The 20,494-nt window shown below is 41.5% G+C and overlaps 1 protein-coding gene across 1 annotated transcript in view; it reads right to left on the minus strand.

Annotated features, from left to right (window-relative positions):
- Positions 1-20,479: 20,479 nt before the first annotated feature.
- LOC104849471 (reticulon-1) overlaps positions 20,480-20,494 on the minus strand; it is a 118,146-nt gene continuing 118,131 nt past the window's right edge. The window contains exon 4 of the mRNA XM_010605920.3: positions 20,480-20,491. Coding sequence (XP_010604222.3) covers positions 20,480-20,491 — 12 coding nt within the window. The remainder of the gene's footprint in view (positions 20,492-20,494) is intronic.

Genomic DNA, 20,494 nt, shown 5'->3' on the forward strand with positions numbered 1-20,494 from the left:
AGATGACATCCTAGTCTATATAGAAAACCACTAGAACTCCACCAAAAGTCTTCTACACTTAATAACCAAAGTCAGTATAGTAGCTGGATACAACATCGACACACAAAAATCAGTAGCTTTTCTCTACATGAAAAATACCTCACTGAGAGAGAAATGGGGCAAATAATTCTCTTCACAATAGAATCCAAAAATTAGAGAGACCTAGGAATCAACCTAAGAAATCAAAGATCTCCATTCTGAAAACTGCAGCACTCTGAAAAAAGAGATTTAAGAGGATATCAGAAAATGGAAAGACATCCCATGCTCCTGGGTAGGAAGAATCAACATAGTGACAATGGCCATACTACCAAAGCTGCTATATAGATTCAGTGCAATTCCAATTGAAATTCCAACAGCATACTTCACAGACATTGAGAAAACAATACGAAAATTCATTTCAAACAAAAAGAGACCTAGAATAGCAAAAGCGATTCTAGGCAATAAAGACAAGGTAGGGGGTATCACAATCCCTAACATGAAACTATACTACAAAGCTACAGTGATAAAAACTGCATGTTATTGGTAAAGAAACAAACCTGAGGACCAATGGAACAGATTAGAAGATGCAGAAACAACTCCAGACACAATCAGCCACCTCATGTTCGACAGAGGAGCCAAATACCCTCACTGGAGGAAAGATGGCCTCTCTAATAAATGATTCTGGAAAAGCTGGGGTTCAACTTGCCAAAGATTAAAACTAGACCTTTATCTCTCACCATACAATAAACTAAAATTGAAATGGATTAAAGATCTAAACATTGAAACAGAAACACTAAACCGGCAGGAGGAGAGGTTAGGTCGAACTCTTGAAGACATTGCTGTAGGAAAAGACTTTATGAACAGACTGTCAGTTGCATGTGAACTAGCAAAAACAACCAACAAGTGGGATCTCTTATTATTAAAAAGCTTCTGTACAGCAAGAGAAACCACCAACAGCATGAAGAGACAACCCATAATATGGGAAACGATTTTCACCAGCTGTTCCTCAGATAAAGGTCTACTGTCTAGAATATATAAAAACTTAAAAAATCAGACCTTCCAAATTTAAAGACCTGATCCAAAAATAGGCATCTGAAATGAACAATTTCTCAGACAAAGAAGTAGAAATCACAAATAAACATATGAAAAAGGTTCAATATCACTGGTCATTAAAGAGATGCAAGTAAAAACAGCACTGAGTCTCCACCTCAACCCAGATAGAATGGCTGCTATCATGAAATCAACCAATAACAAATGCTTTTGGGGCTGTGGCGAAAGAGGAACCCTGCTCCACTGCTGGTGGGAGTGCAGACTGGTGCAACCATTGTGGAAATCAATATGGAGATACCTCAAAGAACTAGGTTTGGAGGTCCCTTTCGACCCAGCTATCCCTCTGCTGTATACCTTCCCCGAAGAATTAAAAGAGTCATACCTCAGTGATATATGTGCACCCATGTTCATAGTAGCACAATTTGTGATAGCTCAAACTTGGAAGCAGCCCAATTGCCCATCAATGGGAGACTGGAAAACTGAAAATGTGGTGTTTTTTTTTAACATAATGGAATATTACTCAGCCACAAAAAATGAGAAATTAGAGACATTTATAGCTAAATGGATGCACACTGAGGCCATACTCTTAAGTGAGATAAATAGGACACACATGTAAATACTAAATAGTTTCTTTAGTGTGAGAAACTGAAAGTGTAAATAAGGACTAAAAGGTGTAATAGGTAATGTGAAATAGGAAGAAAAGGAGCAGAGGGGAAGGAGAAAGGAAAGAAGGGAATGGAATTAATGTGAGAAAATTTAAAAAATGGAAAGAAAGTCTTTTTAGATAGGGAGGGAGGGAGGAGTTGAAGGGAGGGGCAAGGAGATAGGGAAAACATAAGAACCAAGATTGATCAAGTAAAGGTACAAATTTCCAACAATGAATGTCATTATATCGTTTACCTTAAATGTACCAATAAAATTAATTTAAAAAAATGCTATAATCTATATGATGGAATATTACTTGGTCTTGGAAACAAATGATGTTCTGATACTTACTGCAACTCCCATGATCTTGAAAACATTATGCTAAACAGTAGATGCCAGACACGAAAGACTATGTGTTACATGACTCCACTTTCATGAGATGTAAAATATGTTCATTTAGGCAAATTTAAGAAATATAGATTACTGGTTACCAGGTGCTGAAGGAAAAGAAGGCAAGTGGAGAATGAACACTGATGATCATGGCGTCTTTTGGAGGTCTCCTCATCTGGGATCTGATTCCATAGTCAGGTCTTACAATCATGCTCCTTTCCCTGTAAGAGGAGAATCATCCTGCAGGAAATCACAGACTCAGATTTCCAACAGTATGGAGCTAGAGAAGATAATATAGTCTAGTACTTTCTTCTTCTTTTATTTTTAAAACTTAACTCCCCCTTTAAAGTCACAAATCTCATTGAAGATGCAATGAGAGATATGAATCTTTGCCTAACAAAATGGTTCTAAAATTTTTTGTTGTACCATTCAGGTCCTCCTGGACTTGTGTCCTAGAATAAGAATCTGTAAATACTAATCCCTTTAGAAACACTCCCAACAGTGGCCAAATTTCCACTAGGCTCAAAAATCTATTAAAAAAACCATGGAACATTGCTCAAAAGTCTCATCCAATATTTAACAGTGTTTCTTCTCAGCCACATCCTCCATATGTGTTTGTGAGGATGGAATGAAAGAGCAGTAGGTTCATATGCCACCAGGGGTAGTGTTTCTTCTCAGCCACATCCTCCATATGTGTTTGTGAGGATGGAATGAAAGAGCAGTAGGTTCATATGGTCCACCAGGGGAAAGGGAAATAGAAATGCTCAGGGCTTTGAAAACATACTGGCATCAAAAGAATGAGTCTTCAGGGCAGGGGATTTAGTTCAGTGGTGCTGCTGCCTGCCTTGCAAGCGCAAGGTCCTGAGTTCGATCCCAGGTACAAAAGACAAAACAAAAAAGAGTCTTCAAAGTTTCAGAGATTCGGAGTCAGTAAAACCTGTGCACTAGTGTGTGTTCTCATCAACAGGCTATCTTATTAGAGTGGGTGATGGCTGCTTCCCTTGGTTTGAATTCAGCATTGTCCTGGGCAGACAATGCAGACCTACAGGATATTGGAAACAATAAAAGTCCAGCCACTGAGAAAGGACAGAGGACATGGAAATGGCAGTGAACAAACCTGGGGAGAACTGCTGCTGGCCTGGAGTTGAGCGTCCTTGCTGCTGCTACTGGGGTCAGTGGGAACAAGCTGTGTCACAGACTACAGGCATAGCGTGTTGATGCCAACTGGGCATACTGGGCCAGGGGAAGGGAGAAGCGTGTGATCTGAGAGCTAGATCAATATAAACAGCTCTTTATGGCTTTTATTAGCCCAACAAATATTTTTTCTGGCTCTGAAAAGTAGTACTCAACTGGATGAGAATGTTATACACAGTCAGGGAAATAGGATAGGTTTAAATCTCTCCTTTTTGCCCAGAGTCACCTTATTAAAAACACTCCTGGAAATGGAGGATAAACAGCACATCTAACAGCTTCCTCCTATTCCCAAACTCAATCTTACTTTTGCTTCTACACAGGGTCCCATGGGCTTCCAAGAGCAAGGTCTGGGGAATCTGTACATACTCAGGTAGAAACAACACAGGACATGTGCCCCTGCTCCCAAGCTCTCCCAACCCTGCTGCTGCTTTGTGATCAGCCTCTGTGGAGGTGAGAGTTTATATTTAATTGTACTGAGGGCTGTTGAGTCTTTAAGCTCTACAGTCCTTCAAGTACACTGTACAAGCAGGATAAGGAAGGAAATGCTTTCTTTCCGTATGCTTTTCTCCCTGTGGTTTACTAGCACTGCGGCATCTGCTAAAGGTACTCTAGCTATTACAGCAATGATTCTTTTTATGGGTCTCATTTCCCAGCAAACCAAACAACTGCTGTCATTACTTCAGTACAATACCTCCCTTCTCCCTAAAGTAAGGATAAGGTGGAAATCATTATTCTGCTACTAATCCTCACTGCCCCAGATTTTTAGAAGATGTAAGAAAATAGTCAAAGAAAGTTCAGAAAGGCGGCATCTCGACCTTTATCAAATAAATCAATAATACCGACTGGGCTGGTACTGTTTTCATTGCCCTTGTAACTCTTTGCTGCACTAATTTGTTTATAGGTGATCAAACATACAGAGAATGTTTAAATTAAAATAAAAGCTTGTGACATTGCCAGGAACGATGGTATAAGTGTCTTTGCAGGGAGGGGGAGTGTTCTGAGTATTACGAGGAGGGTTCATGGCAATGTGTCTTTCACTTTTAAAATATTTTTAAAATTTAAGCATTCATTGCCCAACAATTTAGGGCAATTTCTGTCAAAAAGAAAAAAAAAATAAAGAACTATTACTGTGTGTCCTCAACCATCCTATTCAGCAGATCTGGCATGGGGTGACTTCTGGCTCTTCCCCAAAGTCAAAATACCCGTGAAGGCAGATGCTTTAAGTCAGTTCAGGACGTCAGCGCAGAAACGACAGCACAACTAAAGACGCGCAGAAACGACAGCACAACTAAAGACACGTGCGAAAGAGCACTGCCGGACCTGCTGCAGAAAGTGCAGAGAGCAGTGGGATAAGTGTATCTGCAGCAAGGGGAAGTATTTTCAGGGAATTAATGGCAAAGTATCTTTTACAGTAATAATTCTAAAGATTTAAACCTTCACTGTTCTTTTTAATCACATGATGCATGTCCCTACAAATGCCTTACAGGCAAAGACCATGCCTTATTCCTCTTAGCGCTCTCAGCCACAGCCCGGCAACTTACTTACTTCTCTAACACGCGAACACATATGTCACGTGACTACGTCCACACATGTGAGCAAACACACACAGACACCCATAGAAAAATCCACATGGTGTGTTTATTATTCTAATTACCTGACTTCAGTGTTATAATTACCAAAATGTTAGCTCCGTGCTGCACAAACTGGCCTTTAAAGCCTGTAAGAAAAATGTGCTGGACATCATAGTACTTTTTCCTCCTCTGAAAACTAATACCACTTAATACTGAAAGCATTTCAAATGAGAATTAATCATGATGGTACATAGATTATTATTGAGATGTTCCGTGTCCATGATTTGAGAGCCTTTATGGGTTGAGGGTGGGTGAAGCATTCAGTTAAAAGGTACTCCCCCCAGACAAACAGGTCTCTGGGGGAGCCCAGCAAAGATCAGCCATACCCAGGTGCTCTGCTCATGTGCTGAAATGAAGACCTGCCAGGCCGAGTCAACTTCAGGCCCTAGTGCCAGAGAGACAGGAGAAACTCTCCAAAGGTATTCAAAGACCAGATTTGCTCTTCATCTGTGTAACATTTCTGGATAGTATTGAAAGTAAATTCACTAACAGTCTGATGAGTCTATGTTTCATGGGAAACCAAAGGCCCAGTTGTGGAGACCACTTCTGGTTTTCTTTCTTAGCAACCTCAAATGTTAGAATAGTTCAGTCCCGTATCTATTAGGCCTTTTTTGACTGTGCATTTAAAACAGCTCTCCCTAGCCCGTTTTATTTTTCATGTCACAGCACACACTCGATTTAGTGTGTGTATTTGTATACTGTCACCTTCTCCATGGACAGAACATTGCGACAGGGAGTCTGCCTGTTATCCACCTCCCACCCCTAGGGAAAGTGTCTAGGAATAAGCCTGCCATGAATTTGGTTCTTACCATTATTTATACAGCAATGTCACTGAATTGACAAATGTTCACCCACTGAGAGCCAGGCTGTTATTTGAGATAAAGCAGAAAGGTCTGCGAATGAGTTAACTGCTTGATAATTAAAACACATCATACTACGGCATAACATACACACACACGTATACACTCTCTCTCTCTCAGCTGAAGCAGAAATCTTGAAGAAATGAACACTGAGAGCCAGGAGAACATATTCTTTTGCCAATAGCCTCATCCAGTGATCAGGGGAAGAAACAGGGCCAGTCAGTACAACAGATTTGGAAAGAGAGTTGCTGTATTTTACTAAGACAAAAAAAAAAAAAAAAAATTGCTACAAGTAAGCCAGATGGGATAGAATGCCATGAAGCTTACAGCAGATGGCACTAAAATATTAAACTAGTATTTCCTTATGCTCTAAGTTAGCTTGCTTTTATAAGTGATTACAGGACTTCTATTTAAAAATGCAAATGAAATTACATTGTTAAATTCTTTTGCTAAAAACAACTCCAAGCATTAGCACTTAGTATGCCTTCACACAAAGGATATGTTAATATTATGCAGGCAAGGTTATATCTGACAAAACCACCCAGAATGAGAGGGGAAAGAGAAGCCCCAGTCTCAGGAATCTGTTCAAAAACAGGCGCGGTGTGATAAAGCTGTGAAAAATCTACTTCTTTGATTTCCATGGCAACGGCAGCAACCCTCAGAAAAACACTTTAAAAAACAGATTTGTTTTTCTCCTTTCTAATTACCTTTGCATGATATTTTTGGATAATGTTGAAATACAACTGATGTTGCCCAAGGTGTAAACACACTACCTATTCCAATCTCTTCGATATTAGGGTGGCCTGTCACTTTCACACTTAACCTACAGTGCTAGTTCCACTGGCAACAGTGCAGCACATGGCTTTCTGGGGAAGCCCAGAAAACTGCTGTCAGCTGAAAGTCAGGCTCACAAATACCTACAAGCTGCCAGGAGCCACGCCACTGGAAGAGACACTCTCAAGATTTACAAGCCATGGAATCAACTTAGTAAACCGTCTATTTTGCCAATATTGTTGGAAAGTTCCACCTTACATGGAGTCACAAGATATTTTACTTTATCACTTAATCACGAGTTTAGAGACTATCAAGTCCTGGCCACCACGAAGTCAAGAAGAGAATAAAAAGTAGAACCATGTAAACAATTGAGCAGTGAAGAATCCAAGTATTGTGTAGGTTTGGAAACTTCCTTAATAAAATATTTATACTAAGGGAAATGCACCTGATGATCATATAACATGCAGAGGATTTTCCTTTGTTCCATATACTTATTATATTTAATAGAGTGGGAAAATAGAAATTGAGAGAGGTTTGTTCATTGGCTAGTTAAAAGTGACCAACGGAAGGGGGGAAAAAAAACCAGGAGGAATGTTAGGGGAATGTGAGTTTGAACTGGGATTTGATGGTACTGAAGTATTTATTAGATGCAATATTAGTCCCGAGGTTATGTAAGAAGAATATTTCTATTGTTACAGATGTGCACTGATACTTTTAGGGGTATCTTGGTGGCTGTGACTTAATTTTAAAATGCTACCTCCAAGAGCAGAAAAAAAAATACAATGAGGTGGTAATTGTTAAATTTTGCTACCTATATCTAGAAATTTATTATATTGTTCTCTGTAACCTATGGCTGCAATTTCGCATGATAACCTATTTTGAGTATCCTGGAAAATAGAAACAGGAAGACTCAGTTCAAATCATAGGGTGAGAGTTAAGTAGTATTTGCAGGGCCGATCCTTATCTCATCATCTCTAAAGGATAATTAAAGTACATACTATTTCATGGATGACAATAATTTTCCAGTGTTTATGAAATCCGTAAAGTGGATTTTTGGACTGAACTGGTGCATGATTAATTTTGAAAACATGAGTATGTGGACAGAGAAGATGAAGTAAAGCGCGCCCAACAAACATGTTATTACAAGAAACCTACACAGGGGTAAAATGCTGCTGCCTACATCCTACCTCCTGCCTTGCAGAAGTCCAGGCAGATAAAAGCTTGGATTGAACTGGATGCTCACTTCCTGCTTTGGTTAACCAAAAGCTTATCATGAAAACAGGAGATTTTTGAGCAAAACAGCAACTCTCTGTGGCACTTAGAAACAAATTCTCAAGGATTTGCCTACCCACTCTAAGGGGATAAATTCCATGTTCATCACGTGAGAACAAAACCAAACTAAACCTTTCTCCCAACAGTATTTCAAATATTTCTGAAGGATCTGATTATTTAGACGGTAGCCTTCTAGAAAAAGAATCACGGGATGAACCTCCTTTGTGAGCAGCTCCGCTCTGAGAAGTGGAAGAGAAGATGCTGCAAAACTTGAAACTTGTCCCTGTGCAGTCCTGTTTCATGGGAATGGGCCCTAATGGTTCTTCCTGCATGGGTGCTCTGGTCCGGGCCTTCTTTGGGGTCAAGAAAAAGCCATCTTGCTAGCTGGCCATAACTGACAGGACCAGAATGGGAGCTTGAGCTAAATGTTGAGCATAAGGAGGAATAGTGTCCGCCAGGCGGGCTCAACAGGTGAGGTTCACATCAGGTGGAGATGCAGCAGCTCACTCGGGTTCTGCCCATGCTGGAGAACACGAATGTCGAGTGGGTGGCTGCTGATTGTCTCACGTGAAGGGCGTAGCTGCTGCAGCTCTGCGCCCTGAGCCCAATGTAGAGCCAGCCTGGGAAATGCCAGGCTCAAGGACTGAGCCACCGAGGCCAGCCCAGGCTTGCTGCTACTCATTGTCCGTGTCCTTCAACAATCTCCATCACTGACTGTGACCCGAGTATATAGCCTCGGCTGGTGAAGAAAGCACAACCCAGTCCTAGAAGGTGACAATAATTGCTGCCTTTTACAAGGCCAGGTCTTCTACCAAACTAAGCACTTAAAAGCATCATTCAATTTAAATCTGATTATAGTTCCAGAGAAGAGAAATTATGAATAACATTGTAAAGTCGAGGCATGGAAAATCTTGAGGCCAGTAAAATGGAGGACCCAGGTTCAAACCTGAATCTTTCTTACTACAGAGCTGATGTCTTAATCATGAATAATGCTGCCTGTCTCCAAAGCAACCTCCATAGAAAGCTTTGTTTTAAAGTGGGTTCAACTGTATTCAAAATAACAAACTCATTCATGCAGAAAGTTTTGCATTTCATTGGATTATAAAGTTTCAGTAGACCGGTCTTGTGCAAATTCAATTCAGTTTAGCAAAGGCGGAACACAGGCCTACAGTGACCTCATCTGCTTTGTCAACCCAAATCCATTACTGACAACGTCAGCTGATGCTCAGAGAGCATCTTTCTCTGCTGACTACATTTGCCCTTTCCTGTGCTGATCACTCCAGCAGGGCAGCACCAAGAGGTAAATATTCTTCATGTGTAGCAGTGGGTGATCCACACACAATGTTTTCTTCTTAGTTGGCCTATTATTCTTTAACCTTTCACTGGATTCACTAACATTTAAATGAACCTCAGGAAATGAGCACAAGTTATAAAACTGACATACAATTAAATTCCATAATATAATCCAGCAGCTTCTCCTATGTGTCTAGAGTCACTATTTATTTACTCAACAAATGTCTATAGAAGCCTCAGTATCAGGCTTCATTATACATACCAGAGATACGACAGTGCACAAAAGGCAAAGACTTAAAGGCATAAGTCCAGTAGGAAGGCACAAGCAAACAGATAAACAAGTGCATATGTCATATATCAGGTGATAGGTGCTAGGAAGAGCTCAAACAAGAGACCATTGTGCAGGAATGAGCAAAGGATTTAATGCTTGTCAGCCTGCCAGTGTACTACATGCATCATGATGGGTACAGTCAGGTTTGGGGTTCTAGCCAATGGACCATTGCAAAGGTGACATGTGTCATGTCTAGGGTGAGTGTGTCCCTCTACACTTTATTCCTCTGGTATGGCAAACCAAGAAGTTACCCAAGGACAGTACGCTGATATTCAGTGATACGAGGAGAGGGAATTTGGAACCCTATGTAAACTGGATGAAGGTTTGGATTTCATGTGAACTAGAAATAAAGGCTTGTTGAGCTATGCCACTGAGATTGAGAGGCCCATTACTGTTCTGTGGCCTAACAGAGTCAAGAGAGAGTAGAACGCCTAAGCCTGGGAAGGGTCAACAAATAGGACCGAAGAGAATAAAAACCTACACACAACAGAGTGGTTGTAAACCTTAGTTGGACTTTTAAAGCCATCGAAAGGACACTAACATATACTGATCTTTGGTTCTTATGCCCAACGACTGTACTTTGGAATATTTAGAATAGGGCCTATACATCCCTATACTAAACCCAACATTCACCAGAAGATGGTAAAATTAGCTTACCAAGCTCTAAAAATCTTTCTCAGAAGCAACCTGTTCAACAATATACTTGGGAAAGAACATATAAGTAAGACCAAATCAATTTCACATAAACCTCTGAAAAGCAGTCAACTGGAACATGTAAGAAAATATGCAAAATTTTTATTTGAAATTAAAAAAACATATTGCAGAAGGTATACCTGCATTGAATGAGTAACAGGCCTAGATATTCCAAAGCCTCATCTCATTACATAATTATTATTAACACATACATAGAAGTAGTAGTAAAATGAGAGACCAAGAACTTAAGCTAAATTAGCTAAATTAATCCTCATAAGAAGGCTGTGATGTAGAGATTCCCTTTGAAACTTTTTTTTTTTTTGGTACCAGGGATCGAACTCAGGACCTTGTGCTTGTGAGGCAGGCAGTGACGCCACTGAGCTAAATCCCCGGCCCTAGATATTTATTCCCTTTGAGAAGGTTAAAAAATTAAAGCACAGACAGGTTAACCTGCCCAAAGCCACAGAACTGGTAATAAGTGGTAAAAGCAAATCCCGTTGTTCAAAGACCGTTGTTCTTCATCCCAGAGAGGAGAAATAAGCATCCAAAAGACATAGTCTAGAGAAAGGAGTCTAGACAGCTGGCTACTGGCAGGGAGAAGTTCAGGCATAGTTTCAGGGAGCAGCTGTTTTGTACCTAGTTGAGGATTCTAAGGCTTCACAAACAAGACAGTTCACAGACCACCAAAGCACGATGGAAACTTCTGATGACATCTACACTTCCTGCTTCAATTCCATGCTCACCAAGCAACAATGAGCTGAGCTCCCAACTAAGAAAGAGTCCCCTTGTACATCTTCAGTGTAAACGTGGAACGGATCATTTTGGATTAGACCAGACTCAGATGAGTTTCAGAATGCCAACTACTGAGAAGGAGTTCTTGCAAAGAAGAGGTATTACATAAGACTAGTTTTCCCCAAGAGTAGTGGCTCACTTCTTCAGTCTTCTAAAGAACTATGTATGCGGCCCAAATTCAGAGCCTGTTTTGTAGGAGGAACCACATAATTGCTAACTAATGCATAAAAAAAAACCTGTTTTACCAAACGATGCCAGTAGATAGTGTAGGTTAAAAATGGAGCATAAGAAGGATGGATTCCAAGCAATGAGAATATATGTTTTGAAAGGGAAACCGGGAGAGAGCTCAGGGATCCTGTGCTCCAAAAGGGCCTTGAGTAGCAGAGGGAGAGCATGGAGGCTGAGGATACCTTAGTGGTGGGAGGCAAGGAAACCCAAACTATATGCCTATTTCCCAATTTTGTCTGAGGCTATCCTTTGACAGAGGGACTTCTCAGTTCTCCTAAGGGTGTTTGTTCTGCCCTACCCCGAACTTTTTGTGCTTTTGCTCTCCAAATAACACCGGCTGTTTCCTTTGTGGTTATTAAAGGTTGGTATAGTATTTAGAGCAACATTTCAGGAAACGACCATAAAATGTATTGAGGTCAAGCCTGTTTTTCAAAGACTCAGAATGACCATATCTGTAATTATAGTAGTGAGCTGATTAGCACCAGCAAAGGATAGAACAAAGGGGAAAGGTATAGAAAAGGAGAAATAAGAATCGTAAAACTATGCAACTATGGGACATATGCTCCAACATATTTTCTAACTATAGACCTTCTTTCTCAACTTCAAATTATATCTATCATAGGTTGTCCTATGACTCAGGAAGATGCTGGCTACCCTAACAAGTAACGCCAAAACTTTGGTGGCTTAACACAGAAGAAATAAAGTTTTGGACCCTGGTGCCTTCCCCTTTGCCATTCCCTTCTAGATCTTTGATGCAGGAAAAGGCCCTGCAGCATCTTAAATGGGACCTTGCCTCATATACGATGGTCAGCACTATCACTTACATTCTGTGGATAAGAATCAGGCTCACACCTTCACCGAGATGCAAGGACAGCTGGGAAACGCAGACTTTCTGACTTAGTGGCCATTCTCAGCCATAACTCTGCACTACGGAGAACTAGGCATCAGTTTGATGGAAAACTACTTACCTTCATCAGCTACAACGCAAACAGCATATGAATTACAGGGCCAAATAGTACATAGAATGGGAGAGATAAAACTTCAGGGTTCAGGTGAGTGCGCCACGTGTCATCCTAGAGGTAAATCAGTCTGGATTTGACAGATGAATGGTAAGGCTGCAACCGAAAAGGTGATTTTCACAGAGGACTTGGCCTTTAGGATCCATGGTTCAGCTGCGAGACTTCCTCACCAAGGGGGTCGTCTTTGCTTTTCGCTACCCTAAGGGTTCTGAGGGAAAGATGTGGTCTCCACAGGAACCAGAATATAAATTATGAATAGATAAATCAAAGTTAAAGCCAAGATGTTCGGTGTTATAATTATAGCATATTGTAATGGGATATATAAAATCCACCCAAAACTGAAGGTTCTTATTTTCAGAGAAACAAGAAAGGACATAAAAATATGGACCTCAACAAAGACAAAGAGAATAAAAGTAACACATTAACAATAAAGCTACTTTATTTACATAAAATTATCTATCTAGAATCAATTTATGGTTTTATTTCCACTTTTGAGGAAGCCATGTTTCTATGTAAAATTGATTTGCCTATCAACCACCTAATCTTAAACTTTTAAAAAAAGTTAAATGCTGGAGATGAAGTGTTTGCAAAGGGGGAGGGGAGGAGGGGTGAAGGGAGGGCAGGGACAAGGCGAAAAATGAGAACCAAGACCTGTCAGGTAGAGGTACAAGATCCCAATGATGAATGCAACTGTACTGTGTACCTAAATGTACCAATAAACTTAATGAGGAAAAAAAAAAAAGTTAAATGCTTTCCAGATGATTGGGATGATTTTCCAGCTGGTTGACCATGCTAATACTTAACAGGCTATGTAAATGTGTAGCAATATCAAATTCTTATTGACATCAATATACTTTCATATTAAATTTTAAATCTCCAAATTCTAAAGCAACTTGCCAGGGAAAAATCTTTAGTTTTACTTAAAGTCCAGTCAGCTACCTGGAAATCAATTTAGTTGGGAATGGGCACTGGATAAGAATTGTAAGAGCTCATTTTAAATCTTGGTTCTTCTACCACTATTATATCACCTGGGACAACAATATCTCCACCTGTGACTTTAACCTGAAATGAGGGTATTAACCCCAATACTACAATAAGTAGCAAACTAGGTTCGTAAAGTCTACAAGGTGTCATATTTTCTGTTTTGGTAAATGCCAAATGGTGAGGTTTAAAATTAGTTCTGGTAAAAATGAGGTTACTCACTTAAAAAATTTCTTAAATCTGTCTTTGTGGGTGGTGCAAGGAAAATTTGGATGATGATCTCAATATCCAATCATCGCCTAAGCGTTCCAGCTATGTGGACACTGTGAAATCATTCAAAGACCTCTTACATAATACAAGAGATCTGAGCATACATTTTATGAAGGCTTGAGATTAGGTTAAAAATTAGAGGCTGAATATTTTCATCACAACCACTGGATGGCAACAGATATTAACAGTAGGGGGAAATAACCAACAGAAAGGCCATTTTATTTTCTCTATTTGATTTCCTTGGCATTACTACATGGAGAAGCAAATCTAGAGTTGTTAGAGAGAGGAGAACAAGTGTTAGTTTGGAAGTAAAATAATTAGGGTTTGAAACACATGTTCTGCTTTTGCAAACACTGTGTCTGCAGTTAAGTCTCTGGAGTTGTATGAGAATGAAAGTGCCTACCAGAAGGGAAGCTTCAAGTCAGAATGCCACATTTATCAGAATATGCAGTTTTGAATAAATCATTTATTAGTCATATTGAGATTTTTTAATATCTTATGTAATAAGATCACACTTGCTACTCTATTTATGACTGAAAGCTCAACCCCACTCACCCTTAGACCTTATCCCTCTGTCATGAACTTTCAAAGCTACGGACAGAGGCCTGACCCAGGAGGTCCCAAATTCCTGGGACAGCAAACAGTTAACTCCTCGGTGTCACATGACATCCTTCTGAGGTCTTCATTTGGGAGGCATCGTGGGGTGGGGAAATGTTAGAGAGCATCCTGCAGAGTCAGCTCCTAACACGAGTATATGCTGGCTTTCTACACCCTTTGGAAGGTCTCCCATGAGAAGGTGCCAGCCTCAGAACGAACAGTATGCATTTCAACCTAAACAGTTTACCCACAGGAACCATTTTGACTAACATGTAAGCCCCAAAGCAAATCCAACTTTCAGGAGCCTTGCCTAGGCCTTGGAAAAAGTTGGTATACTAGAGAGAAAACCCAACCAAAGATTATTATGAGGCCCTGAGACCATAGAATAGCAATTCTTATATTTTGGAGCTGCAGGCTCCCTAGTGAAACAACTTCCTCAGCCCTCCTAAGAGATCCCGAGTGGGCTAAAGTTTCTATTTTTACAAACTGCTCCCAAATGTGAACAGCTTGCCAACACAGGCTGAGGAATCTTAGAAAAGCAACATGGGCCCGCTGAGTTTCTAATCTACTCTATGCCACCCGACCCAGACTTCCACAAGGAAAGAGAAGAGTCCTACTTCAGTGTTTATCTGGCAGAAGAGGATGGATCACCCCTCCACTTCTCCATTGTTTAACATCCATTACAGAGCCAGGGTGGACTGGGGAAAAACTGAGTAAATCAGAGATAAAGACCACAGTCAACTGTAGCCTCGAGCTGAAGTGACAGGTCTCCTGGTGAGCTTGCCCCTCTTCAGGCCCAGCCTGAGGATCGGCTTTGCTCTGACATTAACTTTTGTTCCCTGGCAGGCTTCTTTGCCTGGCAATATAAGTACGTGAATTATATCTTCCAAGCTTGGTTACTGTTAATGCAGATAACTGTGAGGGTTCAATGAGCTGAACAGCGGTTCAGGATCACCATCAACATGTTTACCAGACATATTCAAGGTTGACTTGAAGCCATCTTAGGGGATAGTCTATGCCCCATTCTGCCCAAATTTACTAAGGTGTTGCAGTTAATCACACCCCAAGATTTTGTACTGAAATATTACAGATGTATAAAAACCATTTTAGACCTTTATACATGCTCTGGAGGAGTGTCAAGAGTGTCTGTTCCTAGAAATATTAAGCACTGGAAACCAACAAGAACAATTCTATCCAAGGCTGAGAAGTAGGACCCCCCCTCATACCCCACTGTCCTAAAGCCATTATTATAAAAACATGGATTTATATACAATTGAACATGTTAATGTGGTGAGTCTTTCAGAAGGAAAAACCAGTGAACGGAGCCGGCTCCTGTGTAACTCTGGGAATACCTAGACCAGGAGAATACCACACAAAGCTTCACAAAGCAGGTGGGTTGCTTGGAATCACTTATGGTGGGAAATTCAATGCCTCCGTCTAAGTATTTACATGGCTTACTCTGGCACAGGAGCCAGACTTCGTCCAACAATTATCGGTGCATCTTGGTGCAAACTGGCACAAGGCAGCAGTTGCAGCAACAGAGCCTAAGACCTCGGCATGATCCTGAAATCTGTGCCTTGAAAGCAGGACACTGCACAAGACTTTACAGTCTGATTTATGAATTCAATCTTATAGAAGCAAATAAATATAAAACTGTATAACAGCGGCTTTGGATTGTTTCATATTTATTTTGATTCTCTTCCATATATTGTAGTCCAGAAGCAATATCTGGTGTAACAATGAAAACAACAAACATCATCAATGCTAGAGAGATGAGACTCTACTCTGAATGGAGTCCCCACTTAATTGGTAGCTCCTGCAATTCACTCTCCCGACCCCAAGCTTCAGACTTTTTCCGACTGAGCCCTCCAAGCTCATGTTGCTGCCTCTGGTGCTTATGAACAGCAAGCTACGTCTGTTTGATCAGAAGAGACAAAAACAGCTGAGTCCCCTTCGCACCTTTAACTAAAAAGTAGTATTTCTCAAAATAGGTTTTTTGGGTGCATTCTTGAGGGTCACACTAAGAGAAGTTTTAAATTTTGTATTTTTTTAATTTTGATGATCAATTTTCAAATAGTAAGAGCATTCTGATCACATGGATGATAATTTTAAACCAAACATCCCTGCAGGACACCCAGTGAAGGGCTTACACTCAGGTCAGCACCTGTTAATTTTGGCTTTATCTCAGGCTAATGGGATCCAGCTTTAGTACTTTAAAATGACATTACTGTATTTCATTGATGGATGAGCCAAAATAATCTGCTCAACTCTCTGTTGATGGAGTTTCTGGTTTTTTATTTACGGTGAACAGTGCAATAAGGAGGATGCCTGCGAAGTGCGATAAACATAGTGAATATTAAAGTTGAAAAATTATGACAGTAAAAGACACATTGCCATTAATTTCAAAGCCACCCCCCCCACTCTGAACAAATTTATCTCATCATTTTTGCCATTTTCTAGAACGGTTCTGGAAGTCCTCTTTCCAAACTGGCTTCAGGTATGTTGTCATGGCTGCCGTGACATCCGGAACTGCTTCTAAATATTTCCTGTTCACGGTCACTTTGACATTGAGAAAGAGCCAGAAGTTGCATGTACGGTGGCAGATCTGGTGAATAAGGCAAATAAGGACACATCGCACTATTTCTGTGAGCCTTTCTCTTGCATGGCGTTTGGCAACAGCATTCACCATCTTATTGTAAAGACACTCAGGAAAGAGGGTTTCCAGAACAGCTTCAGAAAGTGGCAACAAAGGTGTGATAAGTGTGTTCCAAGCTAGGAGGAGTATTTTGAAGGGGGATTAATGCAATGTCTTTTACTGTAATCAACTTCTAAAAATCTAAACTCATTATACCTCGATTACACCTTGTGTGTATCTCTCTATACAAACATAAATGATATCTTTATAGACACAATAACACACGTATATTATTTAGTATTTTTTGGCCACCTCTTGTAATATTTTTGTGAGATACTTCTAATAGTATCTAAAAGCTATGAACATTTAGAACTCTAATAGCTATGACCAGATTACCTTCCTAAACTGGTTTTTGTTTGTTTTTTTTTTCTGAGGGCTACAGTTATGGTGATTTGAGTGACACTCAAAAACTATCACGTCATTTGAGCAGGAAAGAAAGAAGAAGTTTTGACAAATGACACAGATATATTGAATTGGGGAGGTCTATGGGACATCTAATACGCAGTGGGGAGACGGCTTGGAAATTCTGGCAAGAGGAGTTCTCCGGAGTGAATGATTTGGAAGGTGACACACTTAATGCAGACACTGAAAGCCTCAGGGGAGACAGCCCTGAGAGCAAGAGTATGGGGGTGGAGGACAGACAAGAAAAGAACTCTGGAGCAAGCCAGAAGAACCAAAGGGACACAGCAAGAGAGACTGGAAAAGAGGTGAGAGACCAAGAGGAGAGCCAGGAAGGGGAACCATCAGTTCAATAAGGGAAGAAAACATTCTGAGGAGTGAATGATCTCCACATGTGCTGATACTGAGCCAAATGTACTGTTAAATAAGATGTGACATAACAGTGTGTTCAGCAAGATACCACTTGTGCAATAAAATGTTTACAGATACCTGATTAATTAAAGAAAATTTCTAAAAAGGAATAGGAGAACAATGAAACAAAAGTCTATGGTACCTCAGAGAGTTAAGAGCAGAAGAGACAGGGATTTTAACTTTGTATTTTGTACTATTTTCTACAGTTTAAATGCATTATCATGAAGATACACTGATTTCTTACGAATGTTTGAGGATTGATTCAGCAGTAAAACATTAAATTATCAGGCGGTTATGCTAGAAAAGAGGACAGAAAAGATGAGATGCAGAGAGGTCATGAGTTTGGCAAGTAGGTTGTCACTGGAGACTTCTGCTAGGATGGCTTTAGGGAGGGATGGACAGCTACCCATACCCTAAAACACTTCTCAAGCTTTCAAGAGCACGGCAATCAGCAGGGGGGCTCACTAGAGACAGATTCTCTTCTGCAGATCTTCAATGGAGCCTCTGAGTTCCCATTCCTACCCGGATCTCATGTGACATTCAGGGAGCCAGTCTGAGCATCACACATTTACATGATGATGTAATAAGAATGCAGGGACTAGAATTAGGACCAAAAGGACACTATTTTCTAAAGTTTCTCTTGGAAATCAGAAGTGTACCCTCATTTAAGAAAGAGCCTACAATCAAGTAGATTTGGTATTAGTGTTTTACTGAGAATTTTTTATTGGCTTTTTGCTCAGATGCTCGAAGGGTTAGGGCTAACCTTGTAGAAATGAAAATGTATCTATTCCTTCCAAGTCTGATGGTCCTAACAGGTTGTTCTAGAAGATGCAGGAGAGTGGAAATATGGGTCAGCAGGATGTTAGAGGCGAGAGCCTTCTGTTTCTAATTCAACAGAGCTCTCTGAAAGGTGAGAAAGCTCTCAAAATAGACAGTTAGGACACAAGCACCAATCAGCCTGGTGCTCCCTACCGTGGCACCATTGATATCCTCAAATCCATGGAAAATATTTCAAGCCCCCTCTGAAATGTCGCCCAGCATAGCGAGATATGTCCAGAGGCTATTATGTCAAGGAGCCAGCATACTTGTGAATGCAGCAGCTCGAATTTATTTATACCAAGAGCAGGAAACCCCGAAGCTGGCTTAACCTCCCTTCTGAGGGCAGTCACGCCCGACAGGAGCACACACTGATTGTTCAGCCACAGTGATTAAGGGCATCACATGGGAGGCCAGGCAGCACGATCCCTTAACACCTGCCAAGGTGGCACAGGTGAGACCAGGAGGAGCCTCGGAGCTCAGGCAACCCGCCGGCAGCTCTCAGTCATCTGCACAGGGCCTGCGGTGCTTGGCTGCCCCAGAATGGCCTTTGTGCATCTCTTCACACAGTGGGGCTGAGCAGGGAGACTGAGTGGGAAACTGAGTTTCAAAGGACACCTCAGGGCAGCAGAGAGCGTGACTCACTCACCCGGGCCCGCCTTCATCTTCGGAAGACTGCCACTGTCTCCTCTACCTTCTGAACTTGGCAGCAGAAGGTTCGAGCCACGTGGGGCAGCTCGTGCAGGGATGTGAGTGACCCCAAAATGGTCATAAAAGAAGTCCCGAAGCCTTTGCACCCACAGCGGCAGTGTCTCATTCCCTTAGCTCTTTGTCAGATGCTCAGTCTGTCAGTGCCAGCTGCTGTGCTTGTCTCCCAGGGAAGGAAACGGGCCTGCAGTGCTCCCTTTGCCCTCGCCCTCAGACTTACTTTTGAGAATAAACCTGTTTGAACAGCACTCTGTTCAGATAATCACACAGTGATTATTTCAGGAACACGAAGGGATGTTTTGGAGAGGCCCAACTGCTGCAGGCCCCTGGAGACTGGAGGTCATTTGTGTTACTGCTATGTCTCTGCAGGATGCAGGCTTCTTCCTTGTCAGTGCCGTAGCAAGAGGATTTAGATTAGTTTTAATATTCACTTAACAAACACATCACACTATTAAATTTGGCTTCCAATACTCCCCCTATCACATACACACACACAGCACACTTTAAACACTTAGGAGTTATTTGGAGAAGCAGAAGTCAATTATATCAGCCCCCACATTATGCCAGTGTCGAAGCGGTCAGTAACCATAGAGCACAATCATTTTCTAATATCATTCTTCTGGGTCCCCCCTACGTACTGATTTTAAAGAATTCAGACATTAACTTCCAATCTATAATGAGAAAGGTTATGCCCTTTGCTTTTATACGAACCACTCCAGTTGCCACTAGCAACCAGCATCACCGAAGTTCGCAGAGTCACAGGAAAGTGGGTGTAGCTAGGAATCATTTCGCCTCCCAAGGGAACCTCCTTTCAAAGAGACACAGCGTCGGTCGGAAGGGCGGCAGGGGCCCTGGAGCGGAGCGCTTTCGGGATCTGTTTTCAAGTTCTCCCTGTTTGTCCACTCCCCAGTTGTCTATCTTCCCCCAAAGCGGTCCATCAGAAAATCAGAGTGAGCAGGCCCTCTTTTGTTTATGACTGCGTCCTTTTCTAAATTCTGCCCTGTAACTGCAGTCACTACTCGGGATCACTGGGGCCGAAGAGCCTTCCGGATGTGTCCAGGGTCAGGAAGCTACATTCTGACTTCCGCGCTCCTCATTTGGAGACCTCATCTCACTATTTCTCGGAGGGAGATCACACTGACCAGGTTAAAATCGTGCCAGTTCTACTGTAAAAATGAATGGACCTTAGATCTTGCTTAGGTACGGTAGAAACAGAGACTTTGGTCCCTGTCTTTGCAGACCACCCAAGATACAAACAAGCCTAGCGGAGATTCAAAACCTGGCTTCTTAGGTGAGAGAACGGTGGAGCTGAGCGCCACCGACTCATCTGGGGAAGGCCTTGAACTGCCGGCCACTCGCTCAAGTGGGGTTCGGTGTGGAGGGGCACCGAGGCGGCGGGAGACGGGAAGGGCTCACTGCCTCCACTC

Source organism: Fukomys damarensis, unplaced genomic scaffold, assembly GCF_012274545.1.
Source record: "Fukomys damarensis isolate Sample0158 unplaced genomic scaffold, DMR_v1.0_HiC HiC_scaffold_21, whole genome shotgun sequence".
Classification (NCBI taxonomy): Eukaryota; Metazoa; Chordata; class Mammalia; order Rodentia; family Bathyergidae; genus Fukomys; species Fukomys damarensis.